The sequence below is a fragment of the Vigna umbellata genome, chromosome 10 (genome assembly GCF_029865625.1).
Source record: "Vigna umbellata cultivar VRB3 chromosome 10, Vumbellata_1.0, whole genome shotgun sequence".
Taxonomy (NCBI): Eukaryota; Viridiplantae; Streptophyta; class Magnoliopsida; order Fabales; family Fabaceae; genus Vigna; species Vigna umbellata.
This window is the reverse complement of record NC_142174.1, coordinates 17,123,301-17,151,053: the sequence shown is the minus strand read 5'-3', so window position 1 is coordinate 17,151,053 and position 27,753 is coordinate 17,123,301. Positions and strand designations below refer to the sequence as shown.

The 27,753-nt window shown below is 33.0% G+C and overlaps 3 protein-coding genes and 1 pseudogene across 4 annotated transcripts; all 4 read right to left on the bottom strand.

The window, feature by feature from the left end:
- Positions 1-1,146: 1,146 nt before the first annotated feature.
- LOC124839649 (thaumatin-like protein 1) lies at positions 1,147-2,993 on the bottom strand. The gene is made up of 3 exons (XM_047315537.2): positions 2,391-2,993; positions 1,636-2,296; positions 1,147-1,508 (listed from the first exon to the last, which is right to left on the bottom strand). Exons 1-3 carry the CDS (start codon positions 2,461-2,463, stop codon positions 1,271-1,273), a joined length of 972 nt encoding a protein of 323 aa, XP_047171493.1. The 5' UTR covers positions 2,464-2,993; the 3' UTR covers positions 1,147-1,270.
- A 13,058-nt stretch (positions 2,994-16,051) lies between these two features.
- LOC124839650 (pathogenesis-related thaumatin-like protein 3.5) lies at positions 16,052-18,328 on the bottom strand. Of its 2 annotated transcripts, none has more exons than XM_047315538.2 (3): positions 17,815-18,294; positions 17,001-17,691; positions 16,052-16,605 (listed from the first exon to the last, which is right to left on the bottom strand). In XM_047315538.2, exons 1-3 carry the CDS (start codon positions 18,056-18,058, stop codon positions 16,452-16,454), a joined length of 1,089 nt encoding a protein of 362 aa, XP_047171494.2. In that variant the 5' UTR covers positions 18,059-18,294; the 3' UTR covers positions 16,052-16,451. The 2 variants fall into 2 exon arrangements, with proteins under 2 accessions (XP_047171494.2, XP_087956667.1); XM_088100541.1 differs by having other exon boundaries at positions 16,466-16,706; positions 17,815-18,328.
- Positions 18,329-20,496: 2,168 nt separating this feature from the next.
- Positions 20,497-23,488, bottom strand: LOC124839652 (ferredoxin--NADP reductase, leaf isozyme, chloroplastic). Its single transcript, XM_047315540.2, has 9 exons — positions 23,276-23,488; positions 22,951-23,185; positions 22,716-22,849; positions 22,414-22,492; positions 21,979-22,070; positions 21,745-21,822; positions 21,361-21,423; positions 21,013-21,247; positions 20,497-20,828 (listed from the first exon to the last, which is right to left on the bottom strand). Exons 1-9 carry the CDS (start codon positions 23,378-23,380, stop codon positions 20,761-20,763), a joined length of 1,089 nt encoding a protein of 362 aa, XP_047171496.1. The 5' UTR covers positions 23,381-23,488; the 3' UTR covers positions 20,497-20,760.
- Positions 23,489-25,809: 2,321 nt separating this feature from the next.
- Positions 25,810-27,449, bottom strand: LOC124839647 (pathogenesis-related thaumatin-like protein 3.5 pseudogene; annotated as a pseudogene).
- Positions 27,450-27,753: the final 304 nt, after the last annotated feature.

Genomic DNA, 27,753 nt, shown 5'->3' with positions numbered 1-27,753 from the left:
AATGCATATTTATATGAACTATTTCGTTTTGTCCCTCAACAAAATATTAAAAAAAATTATATACAGAAAAATAAGAAAACTTAGAATACACACTTTGAACACGTTATTGGGATTGGGCACAAGAGAGGAGTCAAGAGAAGAGCTCTTGTTTTTTATTGAAGAAATGTTAAGAAGTGAGTTGATCTAATTTTGTCATACATCCCCCAATTTTAGTTTTCACACTCCCCTGAGTTCACTGTGCTAAATTTTATATAAAAATAATAATTTTAATTAAAAAAATTAAACATATGATAGCCATGTTTTATTATGCGTGACAGCCTAAGTGGCGTGTCGTTTGTTTTTATCGTCATTGTTTTTAAAACGATGAGAATCAAAATTCTTTAAAATTTCATACAATAACCATTTCCAATTTTACGTAATAGTATAAAAAACATATTTAACACTTTATAATTTATAATAATATTGATTGTACATTAAACAAATGTTGAGATGAAAAATAATAAAAAAACTGGCTTAATTAATTTTTATTTATGACTTTCTTATTTAAATAACAATATAGTTATCTTTTAAATATTATCGAGATTATCTTGAATATGTTTTTATATCAAATGTCGTTGATCCCGAACAAACTTAAATTTTAGAAGGGTTCTTAATGAATTATCCAGTGACTTAAAGAACTTATGTTGCAAGAGATTTATTGCAATATCTATAGTTTGAAAAGAGAGTCACTTGCTAATGTGTGTAACTAAATTTCAAGTTCATATATTAATACGTAAGCAAATGTGGGTGTAGTTCCACTAAGCATATCTACATCTTATGCATAAATAGAAAAATCATATGCAGGAATGGGATATTCCGTGAAAAGATTGGATTCATATGTGGTGGTAGCATTTGAAATAAATAAGTGAACCAATTTTGTTTGTTCTTATATTTATTTAGTTATCTTGGGTGGTATGGTTGATTAGATTTTTGTTGTATTCTTATTTAAAAGTTGACGATGGGCCTCAAAATCCACTAACTTGACTTGAGTGACACCACGGTTTTCATCATTAATTCTCTCTATACCCTACCCTCCAATTTTAAAGGTCCAAGATAAAAGAAATTAGAGGAACCTAACCAACGCAATAATAAATAACCCCCAAGAAATGATTGAAACGCTTCTTATACCATTACTTTTCAATTTACACAAATAGAATTTAGCCATCATCATAGTACTCTCTTCTGATAAATGTGTATGGATGGAGTTTCTGTGAAAGGGAAGGAAGAAAGATCACTGGGAGAGAGATGGACCCACCAAAAGACAAAGAATGAAAACAACAACCACCAAAAAAGACACCTTTGAAGTCACAAAAGGCCGTGCTCGCGTCGAGGCCCCTGTCGCCGTTGCCATGTCGGCTAACCACGAAGTAGAAGCCAATTCCGATTGTTCCACCGACGAACCTGTCCCCGTCACACTCCCAGACCCAGAATCCGTTCCCTTTGGACTAGAATCTGTTGAAGACTTCAAACTGCAAAAACAGCAAAACGAATCTCAATCATCATCCATCTTACTCTTACATGAATTCAAATCAACAAGTAAGAAGCATAAAACATAGGACTAAACGAAACTATGGTTGTTTTTGTTACTTTGTTTACCTAGGAGAAGAGGGGCAAAATGTTATTGTGTAGTCGGCGCCAGAACACGTGAACGTGCTAGTGGCATCATCGTACGCGTAACTATAGGCTTTGGGACATACTGACTTGAAAATTTCAGAGTAAGTAGAAGGCTTGCAAGTCGAAGGGTTACCAAACGCGCCGTTGCAGCAATACTCCGGTTTCCCAAACGCGCCGCACGCGCTCTGACACGCGTCGCCGCCCTCCACCCTCAGCTCCGATGGGCAACGCCGATTGAGGTCCTCGCCGCACCCCGTGGTGGCGCAGGACCCCGACCCGCCTCTCGCCGCCACCATCATGGGCAGATTATAGCCGTCGACGAGGCTCACGTCGTAGTAGTCCATGGAACCGGTGCCGAGAGTGAACTCGGCGAGAGTAGCCGGCGGGGAGGCTCCGGCACCGTTGCAGTTGACCTCTCCGGAACCGCAGTCGGCGGTGGCGCACGTCCCGCTGCCGGAATTGTCGAACTGGCAACCGGTTCTGCCCCAGAATCTACCGGACCAACCGGTCGGAGCCTGGAAGCTTTTGGAACCCCCCTTCGCGAGTTCAAAGCCCGTGCTTGCGAGTTCCGGCGTGCCTAAAATCCCTGGCCACACCGTGTAATCGCACTTGTTGACGAAAGTAAAGGTTGCCCCTGAAACCCCTGCATTTGAAAACACGACGGCATAGTTTCGTTATTCCCATGTATGATTCTCCAACACCCATTTTGTTAATTTGATAAAAGAAATTAAATTTACCTCTGAAGACGAGGAAGAGTGCGATGCCCAAGAGCGCTTGAGAAGGGTGTGGGGTATATGAGAGCTGAGCCATTGTTTGTTAGCTGTGGGTTATGGAATTGAATGAAAATGGAAAACAGATACTGGTATTGTGATATGATATGTGTTGTTTACGATAACAGGGGATAAAGAATTGGGATGATGAGAGTTGAAGCAGAATCTCTGCTTTATGAAGTGCTGCTACTGATAACTTACATATAATTACAAGTCTAGCACTCTCTTTCTAGGAAGAAAAAGAGTGAAGAAGATGAAGAGAATTTGGGGAATCTGAATGCTAACCACTGCATTCTTATTTATAAAGAAGGTAGCAAAAGACTGAAACAGCCACGCTTTTGTTTACTGTAACTGGAGCAGTGAGTGTGAGAGAGAGACAGAGTGGGGGAAAGAGGGGTGAATCCAGTTTCCACCTCCAATGTTTTTTTTGGTGGTGTCGGTCAAAAAATCTAGTGCAGCGAAATGATTTTTCTTCTGTTGCAACCGGGTGATGTGGCGCAATACTCATGGCTCTCTTGATTTCCACATCTTTCACCGGTGCAAGTAAACCAACCCGTACTGTATTTATTATATACCATTTTATAAACCAAACCCTTTTTATTTTTATATGTTTATATAATCATTAATTTCGATTGCAGCCCTATTATTATGATCATAATTTCTATGCTTGTTTTACATGGATTTCTCGTGCTTGTTTTCTTTATCATTCAAAAATAAAGCAATACAAATAACATCTTAAAAACTTTTATTTTAATATAATTTATTCTATATTCAAAATGAATTTTATAATGAGTTCTGAATTATTTATAAATTAAAAGACGCAACAGTCGTCAATATTGTTTCAAAATCGACATTCTTATCTCTCTCACACACTTATATATATATATATATATATATATATATATATATATATATATATATATATATATATATATATATATATATATATATTCAATATGTTTTAAATAAATTATTTTATTACGTGTTACTTTATATTTCATTATGTGTTCCTCTATGTCTAACAATTTGCATGTCTAACGACTTAAGTATTTATGATATATTTTGCATTTAAAAAATAAATAATAAAACATCATATACAATATAAATTATTTTATAGTATAATTTAGTCCTAATTAAACTTACATAATGAATTTATTGTTTTTGTAACAGGTTGGATATTATGAGTGTATGAGAAGGAAGGATAACGTAACGGAACATGTGTAACTAAACTTTATATCCAAAAACTCTATGCAAATTTGGTACCGACAACCAGCACCGCTCTCTTGATTTTTCCCTAATTAGTTTGCCAATTTGAAGTACACGGACGTCATGTTCAATAAGAGAGTGAAGAAGCTGTTCAGGATCAGGATGAGAGGAAGATGTCAAATTCTCTTCCTTCTTATTCTTATTATTTAAAATTTAGAATATCATCTAAAATATTATTTTTTAAAATCTTTATGGTACATCTTCTCAATTGATCTATTTTTATTATTGATGAATAAAATAATATATATGATAAGAAAATATTGTAAATGGAATACTTACATCTATACCAATATAAAAAAGAAAATAATTTATTGTGTACAAAATTCTTATTTTTATTTTAATTTTTATAAATATAATTATTAACTAACTTGTTTGGATGTTTTGATCACTTTTTTTCTTGACTTTTATTTTGTTTATGAATTTCCTTTTTTATTTTTCTCAATAATTTTTCAGCACAAAAACATAACCACTACAATGTGTTTTCAATATATATATGCTCCACTTGAACAAGAAGAAAAGAAATATACTATATAATAAAAAGATAAAATATAAAACCCAATAAAACATAATAAAAACCTAACTCAATTAACTTATTAATGAACTAATAACAAATATGAATTCAAAAGTATAATATACAAGTTAAACTAAATATATTGACAAAGGATTAGAAAAGACTCTAGATAACATGGATGGATTAAAAGTAAAAATTTACTCAATAAAATGTATTTACCAAATGAAATATGAATAAACACTCAAAAAAAGTAAAAGCTCATGTAAACATATTATCCAACACATTTAGGAGTATTTAGAAAATACAAAACTACTAAAATAGAATCTAGAAAACGCTAATGTCAACATTTTGACAACTTTAACTTTTGATGACTATTTTTCTCATAACTTTCTTCACATAATTCCAATTGGGTTGATTTTTTTTTTAACTAGACTCAAAGATTTTTCATTTGACTACAAACACATGATTTTTGGACCTCTAAACTAGATGCAGTTTAATTTTAAAAATCATAGACTTTTAATGCCATCATTTTTGTGTGTGTAAGGAATGTTGATTTAGAACATTCCAAGATAACTACAACAAGATAAGGTTAGGAAAACACAAAGACAAACAAAATAACCTAAGCTTTTGTTACCAAATGATGTGATAAGTTCCTCCAAGCTATACGACTCAAGCCAAGGAAGACTTTCAAATGGGCGGTGGTTTGTAGAAGATTGATGGTTGATGTACGTTTGGCAAGTGTACTCATCGTTATTGTCGTAATAAAATATCGTCCTCTGGGATTGAATGAGTTGAGTACTAGATTCCTAATTTACGTAATTTTGAGCAACAAAAAATATCAAGTAAAATGATGAACATAAACAAGTGATTGGAATTCAAATAATATAAACAATGTTAGATAATTGATTTCATACATTTTCATATAAACTCCTACCATTTCTCATTGATGTGTGAATTATAATTATCCACTTGAGTTTATTAAGAGCTTGTTTACCCCTAATTCCTTATATAGATAAACTTATCTATTGAATTTGAACCCCCAATCCCGTCACTTACAAAATTCAATAAAATCATGAAAAACAATTATTATCTCAATTGCAAACTAATTAATTGTTTCCAACTTTCCAATTGTGACAACATCTAATCTGTTCTATTTATAATTGCAAACAATCCCCAATTTCACAATTGTGAAATTGTTCATAGAATATACATTAGAACATAAATAGAACACAGAGACAATTAAAATTAACAAAACATCAATTGAAAAGATTCATAAATTATAATCAAAGTACTACATCAATCCTCTAACAAAAGAGAATTTAGTTCTGCATAATGTAAAAAATCAAAATGTAAACCAAAAGAAGAAGAAGTCTTGAAGCTTTTTCCTCCGTCTCCGTGCGTTTTTTTCCTTCTTTACGTTTTCAATCCTCCCTCTTTTAATCCCCCTCATTCCTCTTTTTAAGAGAGTGGTTACTCTCTCAGTAATTGTCCTTTAATTTCTATTTAATTTAAATATCTTTAAATCCACGTCATAAAAGAGGTTAGTAACTGCTCTGAAAAATTCCACAGCTCATGAAAAAATCCACAATCTGCTTGTGCTTTCTCTAGATTCAATTTTGTACTTCCTGAAGCATAATCTACAAGTTATGGAACTTTCCACAGCCTGGTTGTGGAACTCTCTGTTTTGTATCTGCATTTTGGAGCAAAATCCACAGGTTGTGGAACTGTCCACAGCTAGGTTGTGGAATTGTCCACAGCTAGGTTGTGGAACTGTCCACAGCTAGGTTGTGGAACTCTTTGTTTTGCATCTGCATTTTGTACCTCAATTCATCCCAAGTTGTGATTTTGACACTTAGAATCACCAATCTACAAGAAAAACACAAAATTCCCATGTATTATCCGAAACCAGGATAATGTATGATGAAATCATTCAATTAATGCAATTATGTATGCAAATGGCCTAACTAAGATATGAATGCAATTACATTTTATTCACACATCAATGGTGGTGAAAATATGGTGCACATGTGGTGGTTTTGATGTGATGAGATGATGATTCTTCATCTAAACTATAAGACTCAAGCAAGGGAGATAAACTATGATGGTGTTTGGATGCTCTTAAGAGAGAGGTTATGCCAACTCTTAAGGAAAACTGCATAGAATGAAACCTAAAAGTGGTGCTCTAACTTTTGTGACCTAAGTTGAATAGTATGACACAAATTTGACAACATAATAATACTCATTTCAATGGTGAGTTTACATGGGGGACACATCTATTAATAAACTTAGGTAATCCTAAATGTGTCTCGAAATTGTAAAAGTAAATTCTAATACTTTAACTTGGAGACCAAGATAAAACCCTATCTATTAGGAGGATAACACATGACTATTATTAAAGAGCAATCATCTCTATTAGGAACATAAAACATGACCATTATTAAGGAGATAACCTCTCCATTAGGAACATGTCATATGACCACTACTTTCTAAAAGAATATGACATTCCATGTTGTTCATCTTAGAAGACAAGGCTTTTCATGTTGACTTTAGGCCAACTCTCTCTAAAAACACTACACTACATAAATCATGTTACAAGATTCAAATAGAAATCCTAAACGTTCATCATACAAAACCCACATCATACAAAACCCACATCATACAAAACCCAAAAGAAAATCCTATAGTAATAAATACATAATACAAAAACCAAAATAAACTTTCTCTATTAAAAACTTATTGATGAAACATAACTATAAGAGCTTAGATCACCTTCTATATATATATATAACTCCAAATCTTCTTGAATAAGTTTGACCATTACTAGAGTGTATATCATGACATGTTTTCAATCTTACCTATATGTCACACATCAAAGTTTTTAATTATCAAATCAATATGTTGTTGTTCTGGTTAAATTTTTTTCATATTAATAACTCACAGTGTTTTAACGCATTTCAAATTATTTTTAATTTGTTGTCTCCATGAGATAATTTGATTGAAGGATTAATCAACACATAAACATAGGTTGGTTTGTGGTGTTAAAATATAATTCCTGTTCGTATTTTACATGTGTTTTTTTAAGTCCACGGTTTCAACTCCAAATCTATTTGTATATGACCCAACCTGATTTCAAACACATAATTCAATTAAGAAATATTTTTTCATGGCATGATACTGGAAAACTTCTTAATCAAACTTCGAAAAGTTAAAATCAGAAAGGAAAATGAAATTAATTTTTAATTAAAATTTACACAAGTCATTTTTATATTTTTTAATTTCTTTTACTTTGGTTTTAACTGTTCTTTAAATTTATTTTAGTCCTGGAACAAACAGATTTATCTTCTTATACTTCTCTCCTATAAATATTATAGAGAAAGATAAATTAACGTAGACAAAACTCTTTATCTTACAATCATTTCCTTGAATATCCTTTTTTCATTGATTTCTTGATAGTTAATTAGACAACAAATTTAATAACCAGTTTAAATTCGAGGCCTCTTATTTAAAATAATTTGGGTTACATGATCTATATCTAGCCATCAACATCAACATCAAAATAAAAAAACACAAATATACATTATTTAATGAATGCTAATGTTGTGTTTATTTCAATGAAGTTGATATGATTTGCGGTGACAATTTAAGAAAGAAGAACAAAGCATCCACACATGAAGTATGATGTGTGGGGATCAAATATTCATATACGAGTAAATGATTAAAACATTCTTCACTTTAATTTGAAATAACATTGTGCTCGTGAAATAGGTTCCATGCTTTTCATCTTGGAGGGTGGAATCGATTCTTTTGTTTGTGGAATCAGTTCCTTGTGTACGTGCAAAAGGCTAAATTTTATTTTAGTATGATGGTGAATTGATTCCTCGTTTAATATGTATATGTATACTTGTTTTTTTTCTTTTTAACTTGTTTCATGCACATCCAACACAAATACACATGTTCTTTACGATTGAATCTACGATAGGGACACGTAGTTTGACACCAATAAAACCATTATTATAAATAACAATTTCAATTTAATGTTAATATCATTTTAATTTTAGGTACAATTCCCTTTTAATTTTAATTTTATCTTTCCAATTTTAACTTTTTTTAATTATAAATAACAATTTCAAATTAATATGATTTTCACTATTTACATTTAAATTTACATCACATTTATCCTCAAAGGTAAAATGATACTAATCTAATTTTATCTATTAAAACATTTTTTAATCTATCATACCAATCATATTATATATAAATTTTCTTTTCAAATATACTCAAATCACACAATCTTTTCCTTAATTCAAACATCACAATCTCCTCTTCATCCCCTCAAATCCATCTATTTTCTCTCCCTCAAATCCTCTTCCCACTCCAAACACAATAAATTGTTCAAACTTAACCATTTATAATTAGATATACTTATTTTAAGTTCAGTGTTTCTAGTTAATTTGATACAAGGATCCAAATTCTGGTAAAGAATCAATTGAAAAAAAACTAATTCAAGAACCAAACCGTTAATAGACAAATGGAGTAATTTATATTTTAAACAAGTTTTATATAAATAAATTAATAATTTAAAATTAATTCCAAATAACTAATTGGACATAAATAATCCAACCCGGGAGCCCATGAAGAACGGCCCAGTTCAAGCATGGTTGAGGTCTTGGGCCATAAACAGAAACCTAGATTTGAAAACTCACCTTAACCCAAATCTTAAAATAATAATCAGTAGTTAATGCCATGACTTTCATATTAATCCTATTATTGCTTGATAAAGTAGTATTATATAAAAAAAAGCATTGTTTTAGTAGATCACATCATGGTAGATATAGAATTCCGAATTCATACATGTACTTGACATGTGACCGAAGTTGGAAATGTCAGAGTCCCTTTCTGTCTGAAACACATCATACGTGGACAAGACAAGCGAGTGAATGGGATTTGTGTTTAAAGGGCAACAATCTCACATGGTTGATACTCATTCACGTCTTCTCATGTCCACACCACATTCTATCATTGCCAAACTTTTACTTCAATATCGTTCTAAGGTTTTTCTCTGCATCAAACTTAACCACTTTAGCCACGCTGCTTCATTTTTCTCGTACGGATCTTTCTTTCACCATCTGAGAATCTTCAATTCAGTTCATTCGTTTTCTCATCTTCGTGGGACTGCCATGTCAAGCTTAGCTGGTGAAAGTGCCATGTTATGGACTCGAAGCAAAAAAGGTTGTTTCTTATGTTGCTTGGTTATAAATTTTCATTATTTTTTCAAACACCCACTTCACTTATGCTATACAAGTGTATGCCCTCGTATGATTTTCAACGTCAAAAAGCAAACTTTGACAATTTTAAGAACACTAACACCAAATTTTACCTGCAGTCGGCACCTTATTATAAACAAAGTGGTCAATAAACACGTGAAATTCAGTGGGTTGATGTGTGCAAAACGCCAAAAACTGACGTGGTTAATTTGAAAAACGCGTGGATAATGATCGAGACAGGAGTAACCTAACACTATTAGATAATGAAACCATGACCTAGCTAGATCATGATTTGTAACTATAAGTAAAATACACTACCAACATTGTTAAAGTGCTTCTTCTGCTAGAATCTAAAGCATAATTGTGACTGTTGTTCGATGTCAACATACATAAAACCATGTTCTTGTTTTTTAAGCTCTAAAATGGAAACACAATGGTTTCGATCAAGCTCTTAGCCATAATGCGGTCCACATTGATGGGTTAAAAGTCATCTGAAAGAGGAATAGTTAATAATCTCCCGTGTGAACAAATGAAATTTCTGTATTTTATTTTCCACTGTTGATGCTTTATTTTAAAAGTTGACAGATTAATATAAATCTAATAATGCTATATACACAGGATAACTTGGAAAAGCTTATCAGGAAAATTAGTATAAGACGACTTGGGTGCTTTTTCCTGGGTTTGCTATAGTTGAATATATTTTAAATTTGTTATACTGTTATCAGCAAATTGGTTTTTTATTCGCTTACATGCGGTGTAAAGTGTGGATAAGATTTCTTTCTACTTTTCAACTTTTTCCCTTTGCATGCACCCTTCATTCTGTGATAAAGATTTGAATCAGCATCTGATCAGCATGTTTGTTGGGGAAAGTGATTAAGTATAATAATAGTACATATAAGAAAAATTCAATGGTTCTATTTTATATCTATATTTTTGTTTATGAGAAAAGAGAACTCCAACAATGAAGATGGAGTCATGGTAAACCCAGAGGAATATATGTAATGTAAGTGTAAGAAAAAGGTATACTACAAAATATTTAAAAAAATGGTTTTTGCAGAAAAAAAAGGAAAACAAACAAGATATATAAAAGCAGAACCAACTAAGGAAATAAAAGATGAAAAAGTAACCAGACATAGAAAAAGTAGAATCCATCGAATTGCTTTTACAACCTTGGAAAATATGCTTGATATCACCGATTCTTTTAAAGTTTCTTTTACATCTCAGTTTTTTAATTTATTATAAGTTTTTATTTTAAATAATATTTTAGTTTTTATAATTTTTGAATTGTATTTCGATCTTATATATATATATTTTTATTTGATCGACTAGTACTTTTGTTTAAATTTAGATCTTTCCCTTTAGACCTCAGCCTATTGTTATTCATTTGAATTTTAGTGTTCGTAATTTTTGTTTAGCAAAACAATAATCTTTATTTCTGAATCATTGATTCCAACACCGGGTTTGAAATAAGCTCTCCACTTTATCAACCCAAGTTAATTGAGTTATTTGAATTCTATATCAATTATCTGTAAGAAAATTATGTTTTGATTCAACTAATGATACATTGTAATACAATAATGAATCATTCATAAAATGATTTCTTCCCTTTAAAATATGGCAAAGAGATTGATATCTGACGAAAAAAGTGAATCAGTCAAAGTTTTCATAAAAGAATCAGACCTAGATGCACAATTTACTGGTTTAAAAACATGCCAATGAAATGCATGCATTATAAACTTTAATAACAGTAATTCCATTTATATGCAGAATCCTGCAAATAAAGAAAAAGCTTATTATAGAGAAAAAAGAGCTCCGGATTAGCATTGTATAAGCTTTTTTACATGGGGGTACGTACAATTAATCTTAGCATTTGAGGTGCAGGATCCATGAAGGATGATGTATATCGTGATAAGATAGAGATTGACAGATTGTGGTCGTGAGAAACTTCGGACTCAGCCAATAATAGCAAGTAAAATAAAAGACAGTAACATGAGAGAAAGAAGAAAAATTTCAGGCAGTGATGTAAGCACAGCAATAAGCTTTTGTTATATATATATTTTTTATTTGCATGAAAATGAAAAGCCTAGGAAACAAGTTGGGGAATGGGGATGACCCTGAGTAGTTGGAATTGGAACAGAACATTGTCAACTACTTAGGATAAAAATGAGGATTTGTGTGGCGGGGTTGATCATAGCACTCATATTTTAGGAAAATTTGTGGGCTTGTTTGTTTCAGAACATGTTTCGGAGACCAAGTCGATGTGGCAAAACAACCTTTTTCATTCAGCCCATAATTAAATGCGAAAAGCCCATACACTGAAAACATAGGAGCTTTTGGAAAGTTGATGATTTGGCTAATGATCTTATCCATTTATAACCACACTGTCAAATTTTGATTAAACCTCTTTGAACTGCACTGTAAGGATAAGTCAAACGTGGAAAGTGTTCGTTTGAAAATGTACCAGAGAAATACCAAAGATAAAACAAGAACTTTCCACAACTTCACAAGCCAAAATAATAACTTCAACCAGATACAGGCAATGAAAATTCTTCCAGCTAGGTTAAAAGTGTTGCCTCAAAGCAACTTTTGTATTGTTGTTTTTTCCCACAAAAACTTAAAACTTATCCGATTGTAATGTTTAAAATCAACTGTTTTGATTATAGATTCGAAATTATTTGTTTTTTTAAGTTTCGTTATTGTCAATAGATTTTGTGCTTCAAACTATTTGGTAAAACTAGTAAGTTATATGTATAAAGTACGGAAGTGTTTGTCATAATCTGACCTGCAAAATGAAACTACACTCCTAATCCGTTTGTTATCTACGCAAGTATTTGTTTCAAAAAAATGTATAGATATTCTAAAATTTTGCAGGTATTCGTGGATACTCTTAAATATTAAAAAATATATATTTTATACATTTAAAAAAAATATATAAATAAAATAACAAAAAATTGTATAAGTAAAATTAAAATTAAAATTTAATTAAATTTAATCTAATAAAATATAAATTAATTTTATTTTAAGTTAAATTTAATTAAATAAAATATAAATTAAATTATTATTTTTATTTTTTGTATATCGCGGGTCGAGTAATATAACACTGTACTTAACCTGTTTATAAGCGGATATTAAAATACTCGCTATCCGCTACCTGCAACCCGTAAATAGTAAATATCCGCTGACGCATATTTTTTTTGTCATTCCTTTATTTCAATGTTAAAGTTAGTATAAACTAGATGAGTTCAACCTTTAATGCGTAATAATTAAAATTATCTATCTCTTCACCTTGATATTTATAGATTTTAAAATGAGTTTTGAATTATTAATCATCTAATCATTGCTCAGTTGGTATTAATTATATTTTATCGTAAACTAATCTTTATCAAGTCTAATTATTTGTTTAAAGGTGACTATTTGATCGATATGATACAACGTTTGATTCTTGAATGATGGTTTTGATGTTCTTGATTATATGAACAGTTGAGTCCTAAGTTAATTGCACGACCACACAATACACCTATAATAAGAATTATAAATTCTTGATTTGATAATTACTTATTAAAAGTACATGTATTAAACAAATTTTTGGAGTATTTTTAGTTGTTATCGAAAACCTTAACATGCTGAAAGATTGGACATGTTGATCCTGCTTTCCGCAAAAGATGAAAGTGAGAAAAAAGCAAAAACAACAGTACATTGCATACGTATGTATGTATGGTCTCGAAACTTGAAAAAATGATGGTTGAACTGAACTGAGTAGAAGGGAGGGAAAAGTAGACATAGATGCTGACACTGAAGAAACGCTTTGTTATGTTATGCAGACCCCATAAAGCTCTGTGCCTCCCATTATATACATTCCTTATATCTATCATAGCTTTGATTCTGAAATTATAGGTAACGCGCAAATTGGGGAGGCAATATCTTACCCCCTAAATTATACATTTATCCGTTCATTATTGGATTGCATTGTTCTTTTCACCACAATCCAATCAATTGCTAGACATTTCCTATGACAGATGACTAAATACTGTTTCTTTTTTTATTTTTTCTAACACTTCCACATTATTATGTTCTGATGGAGAGATTTGATGAGTTCATGAACATAGTATATTTTGAAAAGTCTCAAATCATTTGAGATAAGTAGAAGATTGAAGAGTAGTAATTATATAATAAACTTTAAGTTCACAATTTTAAAACTTTCAACTCAAAAATCGTATTTAATTTTTTTTACATTCTTATAGTATAATGTTATGAAATTTAGGTTACATTTTTATTTTTAAGGATGTATATATATTTATTAAAAAGTATGGAAGGATTGTCTTGTAAAAAATTTCATAATATATATATATATATATATATATATATATATATATATATATATATATATATATATATATATATATATATATATTAGATAAATCATTGTATCTTAGGCACAAACCATTGTAAGTGGTAATGAGTTTCTAAATTTGGAAGAGAAGATGAGATGGAGCTGGTTGAATTAGTATTTGATACAAAATCCGTCATTAGTGTGAAAGGTTGACAAGAGAGATTTGGATGGCTAAAACCAATGACTAAGTGTTGTATTTTCACACCCTCCCGTGGTACTATATATCCAAAATCTATTAGTATCTAACTTTTAAAAGATTGAAAGTGCAACTTCATCATCATAATTAATAAAAGCAACTTTCCCAAAACTACATACTTGCTACTACTTGAAGTGAATCGATGTACAAGGAAATTACTTTTTCTTTTTCACGTTGCGTTGCAAGTTGCAAGTTGCATTAATGCATATTATTTGTTTATTGTGAGGAGAAGGTGACGAGAGGGTGATCAACAAACATGGCAGCTGATGCAATAAAGTCCAGTAGATGAGTGTGACGGCAAAGTCTCCAACCTGGAAATCACAGCTACAATATTACTTTCTTATACTCAATTATTTGGATATATATACTTGATATTCAATCTTATAAATCATAAAGTTAAAAGAATAAAGTCAAAATTGATAATATATTCGTCGCTGTTCTAACATCAAATCTGTTCAAACTCATTTTATTTTGATGAATGATATCAATGTTTTGAGCTCAAGTTTCTCGAGATAATATTATTTTATTACCTTTTTGTCTTTAGAAAAATAAAAAATAAATATTTAAATTGTTTCTAGTTTTAATCTTCATGCAACACTCTTGAAGATACCGAAACCATATATATTCAAACACAATCTAGTTTGAATTGTTTTCTAAAATAAACTTAAAAAGTCAAATTTATTTAATAAGTTAAAATCAAATTACATACTTTTTCTTAAAAAACAAAAAGGAAAAATCTAACTTTAACAACAATTATAGAGGGTCATAAGAGAATTTTAATTTATTTTCTCTGTTCATCGGATGTAATAATGCGACATCAGCATCGACGAGATCTTGAACCTGCTCAATATCACGACGAACGGAGGGGTTAATTCTCGTTGTCTGCAACTGATAATGCCAATTGGAATGGCCAAAATTTTGGGACGGATGTAAAGCTATTCATAAGCCATTCGCCAGTGTTACAAAAATATGTTTGAGCAAGTAAATTAATTGTCATAGTCGTTCATATATTATACAAGGAACATTACATAAAAAACATCATGAAGATGTTGGTGTTTGTTCTTATTCATTATTTTATCTTCAATTATTTTGTAATTGTAAAGCAACCCTTTTTATACAAACTAAATAAACAAACTATAAAAAAGTAGTATTTGGTGACGAGGGACCATTTATTATTATATATTGTTTTGCTGTTATATTTAGTTAAAATCTCAACTTTTTTTTTTAACTTTTTGTGTTTTAAAATTGACAGAAAAATATGACATTTTTAGTTGTTTCGGTTGAAAGGAGTTCGAGGATCAACCGTCTATTCTCACTCTGTTCATGTCCGATCGTTCACCTCTCTTGTTTTCTTATCGTTTGATCGTCCAACTCCGAACGTAATCCATTCCAGCTAGTTATTATCAAGTCATATATGTTTTTCAAGAAAGTTTCAACTTAATTAGCTCAGAAAAAAATATCCTAAGCATTAATCACCTATTTATAGGTTTTGAGTTAAATTCATTGATTAACCATTAATACAATATATTTTTAGACAATTAAACTCAATAATAAATTATTGATATCTTATATTTACAAAATATCAAACAATCTGACCTATTAATTGGCTATTAATACCTGTTTGACATTCTTGATAACTTTCATGAATAACTTGTCTTATCTATCTTATCTATCTGGTGTAACGATAACTCAATTCATAAGATCTTATTTACTATAACGCTTACCGATATATTTTATACAGTACACATCATTTTTATACAGTGACAATCAATATATTTCATAGAATACGTTAGCATTCCAATTATTTTTCAATTACAAAACTTGTGTGGCTAAGAATTGAAATGCACAACCCAACGGCCAATTAACTGAAAGGCGAACGAACATATTAAATACTTGAAGAAAGAAAGAGATAAAAATTTAAAGTAGTTAGCCTGTAGATGTTGAAGCACCGTTCCAATTCTTAAATCAATTAAGAAGCGAAAAAAGTAGGTCAAACGCACATAAAAATAACACGTCGAGCAAAAAATAATTGAAGCAATCCTTGTTGGTGTTCATATTTACACTGGGATGACGGGGTTTGGATATTTTAATAATAAAATGTGACAGTGTTCCGAGAATGTCCTCTTTTGTGTTAGTCCGTGGAGAAAGAAGAGGATGTAAATGCCAGCTGCCTAATTCCGTGTGTGGAAATGAACCTTCCTACTCCAAACAAGTGCTCGGTTAAGACAGAACCAAATAATGTTTGGTTGTACAAGTTGAGATGTGTAAATCTTTGCATAGATTCTCATTGCGCATCTCTTAAAGCGCAAGTTGGCACCTTAGATTCCGTAGAATATCATCATGCAAGTGCCCATTCGCATCGAGAAATAGAAAATCATTGCGCACCAAATTCACCACCCATTTATAGCGACACCGCCAGTGAAAGACCACCAAACTCGGTTGTTGACACAAACGCCACCAAAACAGAAACAACCACCGCCATAACACGGTAGTACCTTCCGTCTAAATCAGCTCCAGAGGTTTCCACCGCCATTGGGTTCCCCGATTTTATCGAACTGCGTTCAAATTCAAACACCCAGTCAGTAATCAAACATTACATCGCCAAATTTCACAAGATACCACCCGCCGAAATTATTGTCGATGCTCCATCTGGACGCTGCAATTAAATCAAAACACGACATTTCAAAATAGGGAAAAAACGTGACAGCCATGTTTTTGGTGACACCGCACCCAAAACTGGTCCCCTAATTGACATTCCGCAAAACTTCATTTTCCTCGGAACAATTTCAACGCCAATAATCAATACTTCTCTGTTCTAAAACACGTTTTAACAGCTACCAGTTTCCGTGGATTAGTTAATTAATCATTATCGATTTTTAATAAAATTTACGTCAGCTGTGGGAAAAGCGAGAAATAAAAAGTGATTCTAATAATAATAGAATAAAATTACCTTGTGGAGGGTTGCGGGCAGAAAGTGATGGTATAATCCGCAGAGGCGCAAGTGAAGGTGCTGGTGCCATCGTCGTAAGCGTAGCTGTAAGCGCGTGGGCACGCGCTCTTGAAGAACTGCGAGTAGGAACTGGGTTTGCATGTGTCGGGCGTCGCGTAAGCGCCACTGCAGCAGTACTGTGGATCATTGAAAGCTTCGCACGCGCTTCTACACGCCACGCCCTCGCCGCTGCTCGTCACCTTGAGCTCCGTGGGGCACGGCGTGTTCAGGTCCACCACGCACCCCGTCGCGGTGCAGTTTCCGCCGCCGGTTCCGCCCTGGGGCTCCACGATCATCGGGAGGTTGTAACCGTCAACCAGGCTCACGTCGAAGAAATCCAGCCCGCCGGCTCCGTTCAGAGTGAACTCTGCTAGCGTGGCCGGCGGGGCGGCGTTACCTCCGGCGCATTCCACGGTTGAGGAGCCACAATCTCCGGTGACGCAGGAGAATTTGCCGGCGTCGTCTTGGGAGCAGAGGGTACGTCCCCAGAGGCGCCCGGACCAGGCGGGTGGCACACTGACAACGTTGGACTCGCCGGACTGCAAAGCAAAGCCGGTGATGGAGAGCGGCGAGGTTCCGGCACCGGATAAAATGCCGGGCCACACTGTGTAGCTGCACTTGTTCACAATGGTGAATGTCGTCGAGTAGGAACCTGTCCAACATTAAATCCAACAATCATAAAAAAATAGAAGTGGTAACGATATTTAATGTGCTCATGTGCTCCAAATACAACATTTGGATAACATGAAAAATGTAACGTTAGCATGAACGTTACCTGTTAGAAATTGGAAGAGACATAGTGTGAGAAAAGAGGTGGAGAGTCGAGACGAAGGAGCCATGGTATACAAAGTGGGAGAATGAATGTAGGAAAAGATGGAAGTGAAAAATAGAAGAATTAATATTCGATTTTCCTTGGTGAAGGGTTTTGGAGAGAAGTCGTTTATATAGAGAAGGTTCGATGTGGGGCATTTGGGTTTAGTGTAATGGGTGTGGGACCATGTATAGCAGTGCACATGCATGCATAAACCGCCAATGTGAAGGTCGGCGATGTCTGGTTTATTGGTGACGATTTCACATAGGCCCTAGATTGAAGGAACCTTAATATAAGTATATAAAATGACAAAAAATATAATAATGGAGGGTTTGGGTTTGGGAAGGAATAAAAAACAGTGCTTGAATTGGAGCTGAAAAAGGACGGCTAGGCAAAAATGTGAATAATTATAGAAAGAACCTTTGATACTCGTGCACTTGAAGCCATTGTCATTTCATTTCAAGTAACGTGGGATTGAGGTTGGTTCAGTGGAGGTCAAGTGGAGGACTCAAAGGTCAAATAAAAGACAGTAGAAGTACTTATTCCATGTGATTTTTGTCCCTTCATCAATCTCATTCACATCACATGGACCATCCATCATATGCTCACATGCATTCTGCTTTCTATTTTAACACTCACTACATTCTTCAATAACTTCTACTTTCTTTTGCTTCCTTGTTTCTTCTGATATATCATATATGCCATAATTGTTGGTTTACACGTTAAAGACACTTTCTTTCTCTTAAAAAATTGCCGTTTGCAATCTCAAAACCAAACCCGTACAAATCAATCTATTATAAATCTCACCGTCTTTTTTGAATGAATAATATTAAATTATTATAGAATTTTGTCATAAAAAATTGTAAGTAATTTGTCTCTTCTGGCCTCTTCTATCAGTATTGGACAACCACTGGAACACGTCCCAAAAATATCTGAAAAGTTAGCTGAAGAACATCACAGTGTAACAACTAACCAAGTAAACCATTGGAACGTGGCCTTGAAGCAGCCCGCTTCATTCAAAACGAAAACAAAGTATGATCCATGCAGCAGCAAAGTAATTTGACCAAATATATCTGACCAATAATCTCGTTTGGCAAAGCCGAAAATACTGAAATTTTGAAATTTGTGTCTCAATCAAAAGAAGAAAAAATATCTCACCAGTGTGTCAGAACACTGACAGCATATAATTCTTGTTGCATTTTATGTTAGAACAAACTAAAACAAAAATGGAAATGTAACATTCGGAAATACGCAAGTAACCAAGTTGGTTGCATGTTAATTGGAGTAACTACTCAACAGTTATGTGTCCTGCGAATTCATGAAAGGTCAACAACCTTAACGGTCCAGTATTACGGCCTTTGCTGTGTCTTGGGGATGTGACGTAAGCTCTTCAGTGATGACGTAAGAAATATATATCACAGTCTTTTTGTTTTTTTTAGTTGCTTCATTTCATCCTCTAAATATACTACCAGTTGGTAAGAGATCGATCTACCACCACATTTATATTCATATAATTGAACTTACTATTTTTTTTAATCAATCAATTCTAATTGTCCATTCTTTTTTAGTCTACTTGCATATTTAGACTGTCACAAGTTGTTAATACGAGATAACGAATTTCATAACTATGTGCAATGAACTTTTGTTTTTATAAGCCCTACAATATTTTTTCGAAATTATGATAATCAGCGTCAACAAAGCATTATCATTAATGAAAAGCCAATCAATGTATCATACCTTTCGTATTCGACTTATCAGGAAAATTTTATCTGAAAAGTATTAGTGATATTTTAGTTGTTTTTGTAGATTCAAAGAAGTAAATCAGTGTAGGTATATAAAGTGAACGGCTAAATTAGGCATCACTTTTAGAACCATCACATGCGAACCAAATCATATCATAGGCTTTATGACTCAAATTCTTATCAGCGACGGTGATTCTATTATGATTTGTTTTAGTTATACACAACTTTTTGGTTTTCTTCAGTTTGTTTTGATTTTTGAGAAAAAAAAATGAAGAAAGAAAAATATTTTAATAAAAGTTTGTCAGCCAAAATTAAAAAACTCATTTTAATATCACCGAAGTCCACAATCCATCTAAGTCCCGGACAAAACAACAGATTAATAGCCCATGATATGCTACTATTTACACCCACTCCTTTTCCCCTTCCCACCTTATCCCAGATATTTCTTTTATTTTTTTTTTATGTAAATACCATTTGTGCCCATATGATTATTATTCCCAGTTTGCTAGTGAGAAATAAAATTATGTTTTAATTAATTCATAAATTTCATAACTACACCTACAAAGGATGTAAATATCGCAAATCTTACTAATAGTCCATCGTTTACTCATCAGTACAATCAATTTATTCATTTCACTTTGCAATTCAGTATAAAACTTGCATAATTTATCAAGTTAATAAAACTTCGAATGTGACTTTAAAATAGTTATCACAAAGGTTACTAATGTTTAATAATATCATAGATTTTAACATGTTAAAATAATTCGATTTACAAAAACAGTATTAAAAATAATTCATCTTCAAAAACTCTACTCCAAAGTTATCAATTAAACTAAAATAAGATCTTAGCCATCAATAATCTATACACCTAACCATGAGTGTATTGAAACATGGCATCATAATCTGCATAATTAGATAATATTTCGTTAAAAACTAAGAACTAGAAAAATCTTGACAAAAGAAAGATTTAGGAAATTCGTAAAACGAAGTCGATTTCATCTATATTGCATGATCCTCAAAATTATTTCATGCAACGAAGCTTGTTCATAAACATGGTAACAACTCCATGATCCTCAAATTATCTACAGAACAGAGAACAGCAAAATAAATCTGCTGCTGCTCAAAGAGGGACATCATATCCATGCAAGTGCAACTGAACACAGATTGTTCAGTATACTTCCACATTCCATTGTTCTGCCTTCTTCAATTGCTTCTTGTAATCAGTCCAATCGATACCTACATCAACAAAACCAACTCAACATGAAAGAAATTTCTCTAATTATGTGCCAGGACTAGAACAATCAAACTGAACAGTGATTTTCAATACACTTCGTCATCATGTTTCAGTTCAGTCCAGTCTCAACTGAATGAAATTATGATGAGACTTAACTATAACCAAAAGGAAAGTGTTATATTTTACCATCTCTTGCTGCCAATGACACCATTATGTCATCGATTCCCTGTTCCATTCCTTTCAATCCACACATGTAGACAAAAGTGTTATCTTTCTTCAGCAATTCCCATAACTCTTCTGCATATTGAGCCATTCTAGTTTGGATGTACATCTTTTCTCCCTTCTCGTTTGTCTGCTCTCTGCTCACAGCAAAGTCTAGTCTGAAGTTGTCGGGTGCTTTCTCCTTCATCTTTTCAAATTCCTGTTCCACACATCACCATACATGTGCAACAAAGATCTATAAGCCTTCAGATTCAACACACCAAAATGGTGGAAGATGTTCCTCAATAAAAACAGTACTTTGATTCATCTCACCTCCTTATAAAGTAGTGAGCTGCTTGTGGGAACACCCAAGAAGAGCCATGCCAAACCATTGAACTACACAGACCCCATTAGTCGTCAAACATTCATTTCGTACAAATACAATTTTTACAATACTAAAAACTCTTAACTAGTTTCTTATGCAGCAAATACGAGGCTAAGAGTTTTCCTCCTTTGAAAGATGAACTTTTCTGGATTCCTATGGTAACTCTTCCCTTCAATCTTTCAATATATAAATACTTAACTAACTAACCCCTTTTTCTTTGGAGTGTATTTTTTTGGATGATCGTAAAGTAATAGAGGAAATTGAAATGATTAATTATACACATTGTCATATTCATTGAATCAAGAACCATATAAGTCTCCTGGTACACTTACCTTGTAGTCATCATACTTCTCGAAGAACATTTTCCATAAAAATGAGCGAAATGGGGCAATTCCAGTTCCAGTGGCCAACTAAGAAAAAACAATTCATAGAGATCAATGGTAATGGTAATAAAAAATCAATGCAAATATTTGGATAAAAAATTAAACTTGCCTTCTATGTAGTTCTTTTCAAAATTTTCAAATATTTCTTTTTCTATTAAGATGAAGAGGGTTAGGTATGTGTACCATGATGACTGTGGCATTGGGATCTTTTGGCATAAGCATCTCTTTACCAACAGGTCCAGTGATTTTTACATCGGCTCCTGGTTTTAAGTCGCCTGAATAAGCATGACAACAGGTGAGTAAATATAATTTCAACTAAAAATGAAAAAAAAAAGAAAAAAAAGTCACATTTGCTTGATGAAGTACATCTATTGACAACTATAAACAATAATTACATGCACTTCTTAATTTTGTATACACAGTTTAAAAGGAGAAAAAAAATAAGACCGATATAATTTATTTTAACATTACTGAGTGAATTCTTTGGATAACATGAAAATGCACCTATTATTTTATAAATACTTTTGAATAAAAATTAAGTTTTGCATTGGACTTCCGTCCTTTGACCCTATATTATATACACACAAACACACAAAAACTAAAGCCAGTAATCCTTACACAAGAAATTTGAGCAAACTCCCTTGACAAGTTCTCCGTTTTCATTTGTGTACACAAGACGTTTCACGCATAAAGAAACCTGTTTTGGAGGCATCATATACATCAGATGGTAAATAAGTTTGAAGTCTTAAGTAAGTGATAAATAATTGAGCAAATTTAACTGCTATGATGTCTATCCTTGCAGAATATACATGTTGTTGAATATATAAATAGAGGATTCTAATCTCAAATTCTTTAAGGTGGAAAATTTATAAGAGTCTGGAACACAGTTCAACATTCACAAAAGCTTGATAAAAACTCACAGTTTTGGAATCTCCAAAATCACCAAGGGCACTGCTGGCAATAGAATACAATCTCAGTTTGTGAGGTTTGCCATTCTTGTCGACCCCATCAGCAATTACCCCAATTGATTGTCCTTCTCTGTAAGGAACTTCTCCTGAAACAGCGGAATTTATACATATTTTGAATAAAAACGGTGGTTTTTCTACAGCAACATCCATGTTATGAAAAAAAAGGTAAAAATTGAGGAAAAACTACCCTCGGTGCTGAAGACCATGTGCCAAGTTTCTCCAGGTGCATCATCCCCAGTGATCTTTGTGTTGAGAAGACACCTACCAACATATGGGTCCTTGGGTCTGAACTTGTTCACGACCACACCTTCATCTTGTTTCTTGGATTCCTTTTCAACCTTTGCAGGTGCCTCTGTGGTGACCTGGGCTCTTACTGAAACCACCCTTCCACTCACTGAGACATCTCTGTATTGCAACGAAACCTGTGAAGGAAAACAACGGGATCATACCCCAATTACACTGAAGTGGTAAATTTGCAACCTTTTTCTTGAATACATGTGAATGGAAGTTACCTTCTTGAAGAGGACTCTATCTGGGGCAGTGATGGAGGTTCTGGTCGGAAGAGATGTGGACTTAGAAGCAGGAAAGGAAACTGCAGCAGTAACCGCAGTAGCCATGTTGTAAAAACTAGAGACAGAGAAAGAAAGAGTAACGTTTGATGAAACGATGATACGATGTTTGTGCAGTGAAGCATGAAAGGAAAAAGAATGAGTGAGGAAGATTTTAAGATTGGGTGGATGAGATTTCTAAGGCAATGCAGTGGCAGATGTGAGGATAAGTTTATTTGTGTTGTTATGCAATGTGTCACCACTCATTATTTACAAAGAACACGTGACCAAAACATTCAAAGGTACAATTTTTATCTTCTATTCTTTTTTACTTTTTATTTTTAATTTTAAAATTGTTATTTAGTTTTCGTTTTTTGAAAATTCACAAATCTTAATTTCTAATTTTCTCTATGTTACAGTAAAAAGAAATGGAAAGAAAATAAGATAAAAAAAAAAATTCGGCTCGTATACTCATCCTTTTTTCATGCTTTTACTTTTTGGACCTTTATAATTTCTAATTGCACTCCGGTAATTTTTTAAAATGTCAAATTCATTTATTCTTAAAGTGATTTTTGAATTATTTGTTATGGAAATTTTCAAGAACAAATTTTTTAGAATTTCTGAAATGTGACTTTCAAAACAGATTTTTAGGAATAGGATTTCCATAATAGAATTTTCAAAAGAAATTTTTTATAACACTTGAAAATATTAACTTTCGAAATATTTTTTTTGAAAAATAAGATTTCTTAAACTTATATATAATGTTTTCTTAGAATGAATTTTGATCTTGTATTTGTTTGATGACTTCACTCAATGTTGCAGAAGAGGTTTGTTCTGCATTTTGAGAGGGTTGTCGGACTTTATGTTCTTCGTTACCGACTTGTGGTTCTTCATTTCCTACTTCTTGTTCTACATTGTCAATGTCATCTTTGTGAACTCATATTCTTTCAGCATTTTTTTGATAACCAAATGATGATAGAACTCTAAACGATTGATGGTGGCCAACCCACTAACATACCACCTCTTTCAACAATTTTAAATTGGCCTCTAAAGGATCTGCAATGTCTAAACACCACTTAAATGGAGTTTGTCCAATGGGCGTGTGATGTCTAACTCGTAGTAAGCAATTGATATTGACAATGTAGGATGTATCCATCCAAGCTCGAAGACGTCACTATAAAACAGTCCAAATTTATCACATTCAAATCAGTGTTCCAAAACAACAAACATAACATAAATGTTTAAACTCTACTTACATTGCTATTAGAGGCTTCCATTTCAGTTTGAACTAAACTAATGACTTCAATCAAATAATAACCTACAATAACAAATAAACAAGGGCAAAAGAAACATTTCAATACATTTTGTAAACTTTGCAAAATGTCCAATATACAAAATCAAATATTCAAGTAATGATGATACCAACCTCGACGGCGTGTGCGGAAACCCCAAACCTTGGGAGAAAAACCGCTTTCTAAACCACGGTCAAACCACCCAAATAGGGGGAAATGGGTGAACACAAACAATGCGTGATATAGAGTGCAAAGAAATGAAGAAACCACGGTCAAACCAAGAAACCATAGTGGTGTGCAAATAAATTAGCGAAACCACAATAGTCTACGAAAAAAAATACCTTTAGAGAAAAGACGAAATGTGCGCGGCAAACAAAGTGACCCATGCACCCAACTGGCGAAGGAACAACGACGCGAGCGAAAAAATGAAATCTTTGGAGAAATGACGCGAACGATGGACTCAAGCGATACAGAGACAACACTTCAGTGGCGGACAGAGAGAAACGACTTCCTCTAGAGACAACGGTGGACCCAAGCGATGAAAGAACACAACACTTCGGTGACGGAGAGACAGTTCGGTGAGAGAGTTTCGAAGAGAGAAATAGGTTTTTCTTCTGAATATTATTTCAGAAAGTAAAAGGCGCCATAAGATTTCTAAACATTCTTTCCAAAAACGCCATCGAAGACAAAATGAAAATTTTAAAAGAATTTGATAAAAATAACCGAACACGTGACAAATTAGTATAGAATTATATTAACGTGACAAATTAAAAAAAATTATTTTCAAATTCACTTTCATTTATCTCTAAATTTACTCAAATAAATAACAAAAAAATTTATCTTCAAATCTTTTCAAATCTCCTCCCATTCTCTCTCATATCTGCGTTAAAAGTTACCTTTTCCCAAATATATAAAGAATGAATGCATGCATGAAATTGCGTTTATTATACTTAGGATCTTTCCTTTACCATTAAAAGACAGGATGTCAGACACTTTACAACGGACAATAGTGTTACATCATAACATTCTTACTTTATTTACACCTGCTCCCAATGGTGTCTACAGGCTAACTCTGAGAATACAAGGTATACACTAAAATTGGTATTTAGAAACAACCAAATTTAACGACACAGTAACAGTAGAAAAATAACTTACACACCAGTAAAAAAAACATACAACAAGAAGTGGCTCGTTAACCTTCAACTATTATGCGTTGGACGCTATTTGTGGTGTCAGCTCTATTGTTCCTGCGCGAAAGCTGAATTCCCAATCTCTGTTTGATAAACGTAATCTTATTTGGAATATTATCAAGCCACAAATAACACTAATAACAGCTAACACCACTGTGTATTTCGCTACGTTTTTTCCTGCAGGCTCTTTTTCGTTCTCTGCCTTACTCCAACTGCACAAAAATTCAAAATCAATGTCTACACGCTTTCTACATTATAATTTTGTATCACCATAAGAATTTATTATTTTAAACTATGATGAATCTTTTAAGTATATTTACTGAGGGATTTAACAAGAATAAAACTCAAATTAAAACAATGATAAAATCTTAAATCCAAAACTTACCATAAATATATCATCAAACTAATTTGTATGTATAAACTCACAATTCTCAATAAATTAATATAACTTATTTTATATGACAAACACTTATTTTATTAATATCTTGGAAAACCTTCGTCACTTCAACACACAATTCTATCACAGTAGTATTTTACATTTTATAGTTTTCAAATAAATATTTATTTAAATTTTAATTGAATTCATATATTCGAGATACCAAATCGTACTGTATATATCCTTAAACGTCAACCACAAAAAATCAAGACGACACCGAATATAAGAACCATTTTTTTTCTGTTTCTGGCTGGATTACTTAACGAAAAATACAGTATCTCGGATGACGTAAAATATATTTGGTCTCATAAATGCCTGTAAGAATTATTTCAATTCCAAGTATGAAAAAAAAGCTACCAATATTATAAAAAAGAGTTTATCTTTGTTCATGAATTTGAGAAGAAAATTTACCTTTTTGTGGGACAGAAAGTGATTGTATAATGAGAAGATGAACAAGTGACGAAGGCATCATCGTGAGGGTACACGTGAGCGTCAGAACAAGCCGTTTTAAAAAGCAGTGAATTGAGGCATGGTTCAGTTTCGCAGGTATTTTTGCAACCCACTGCCTCTCCATTCCTCATCACCTTAAGTTCCGTGGGACAAGCACTGTTCAAGTCCTCCAAGCAACTCATAGTCAAACACTTTCCACCCGTGGGAGCCACTCTCACCGGAAGGTTGAAACCTTCCACAAGGCTGATGTCGTATAAGTTCATCTGGGACATACTGTCAAAATGAAACTCTACCAGTGTTACTGGTGAGGTCGGGTTCCTGCCGGTGCATTCTACCTCTGACGTCCCGCAATCACCGGTGACACATGAGAACTTGCCGGTGATATTGATGGAGCAAAGGGTCCGACCCCACAATCGGCCGGACCAAGCAGGAGGGACAGGGAGAGTGTTGGAGTCACCTGGTTGGAGGGCTAAGCTCGTGGTAGGTAGCGGGGAGCTTTCAATGCCGGATAAAACTGCTGGCCATACTGTGTAGGTGCATTTGTTGGTAACGGTCAAAGTCCTTGAATATAATCCTGTACCTGATGGGAATAGGAAGAAGAAAACAGATAACAATATGGAAAGGGTTTTAATTGAAGAAATCATAGTTGATGAACGGCAAATGAACAAAGAATTGAGAGATGTAGTGTAACAGATTAGAAGGTAATATTGAACTCGAGGATTGGTTTGGTTCACTTGAAAATGTGACTTTATATAAACATAAAGAATTAGAAGTAGAAACCTTTGCGTCATGTAAAGCAAATAAACTGTCTTTCCTCACAGACAGAGACTTTTGATGAAAACCAAATGAAAAAGAATACTTTGACACGGCCAGAGTGTTTGACATTCATTGTATTACTGCTCAAAGCAAATAGACGGTTTTTCCTCACAGACTGACAGAGACTTTTGTAGCGATGATCCTACAGAACTACAGAACGATTATAATTGTATAATAATTTATATTATATTTAAAAAGATTTTTCTTTTTTATATTGGTATAATTTTATTTTTAAGTGATAGTAAATCCTCAATTAAA

Bases quoted from the DNA above. Each gene is read 5' to 3' on its own strand.
- LOC124839649 (XM_047315537.2), bottom strand. From the start codon at position 2,463: ATGGCTCAGCTCTCATATACCCCACACCCTTCTCAAGCGCTCTTGGGC. The intron at 2,297-2,390 runs GTAAATTTAATT...TTTCAAATGCAG, and splicing joins ACTCTTCCTCGTCTTCAGAG to GGGTTTCAGGGGCAACCTTT. The intron at 1,509-1,635 runs GTAAACAAAGTA...CTGTTTTTGCAG, and splicing joins TTTTGCCCCTCTTCTCCTAG to TTTGAAGTCTTCAACAGATT.
- LOC124839650 (XM_047315538.2), bottom strand. From the start codon at position 18,058: ATGCATGTGCACTGCTATACATGGTCCCACACCCATTACACTAAACCC. The intron at 17,692-17,814 runs GTAACGTTCATG...AATGTTGGACAG, and splicing joins TCTCTTCCAATTTCTAACAG to GTTCCTACTCGACGACATTC. The intron at 16,606-17,000 runs GTAATTTTATTC...ATTTGAACGCAG, and splicing joins TGCCCGCAACCCTCCACAAG to TTCGATAAAATCGGGGAACC.
- LOC124839652 (XM_047315540.2), bottom strand. From the start codon at position 23,380: ATGGCTACTGCGGTTACTGCTGCAGTTTCCTTTCCTGCTTCTAAGTCC. The intron at 22,071-22,413 runs GTAAGGATTACT...ATGCTTATTCAG, and splicing joins AGTTTGCTCAAATTTCTTGT to GCGACTTAAAACCAGGAGCC. The intron at 21,823-21,978 runs GTACACATACCT...GTTTTTTCTTAG, and splicing joins CCAATGCCACAGTCATCATG to TTGGCCACTGGAACTGGAAT.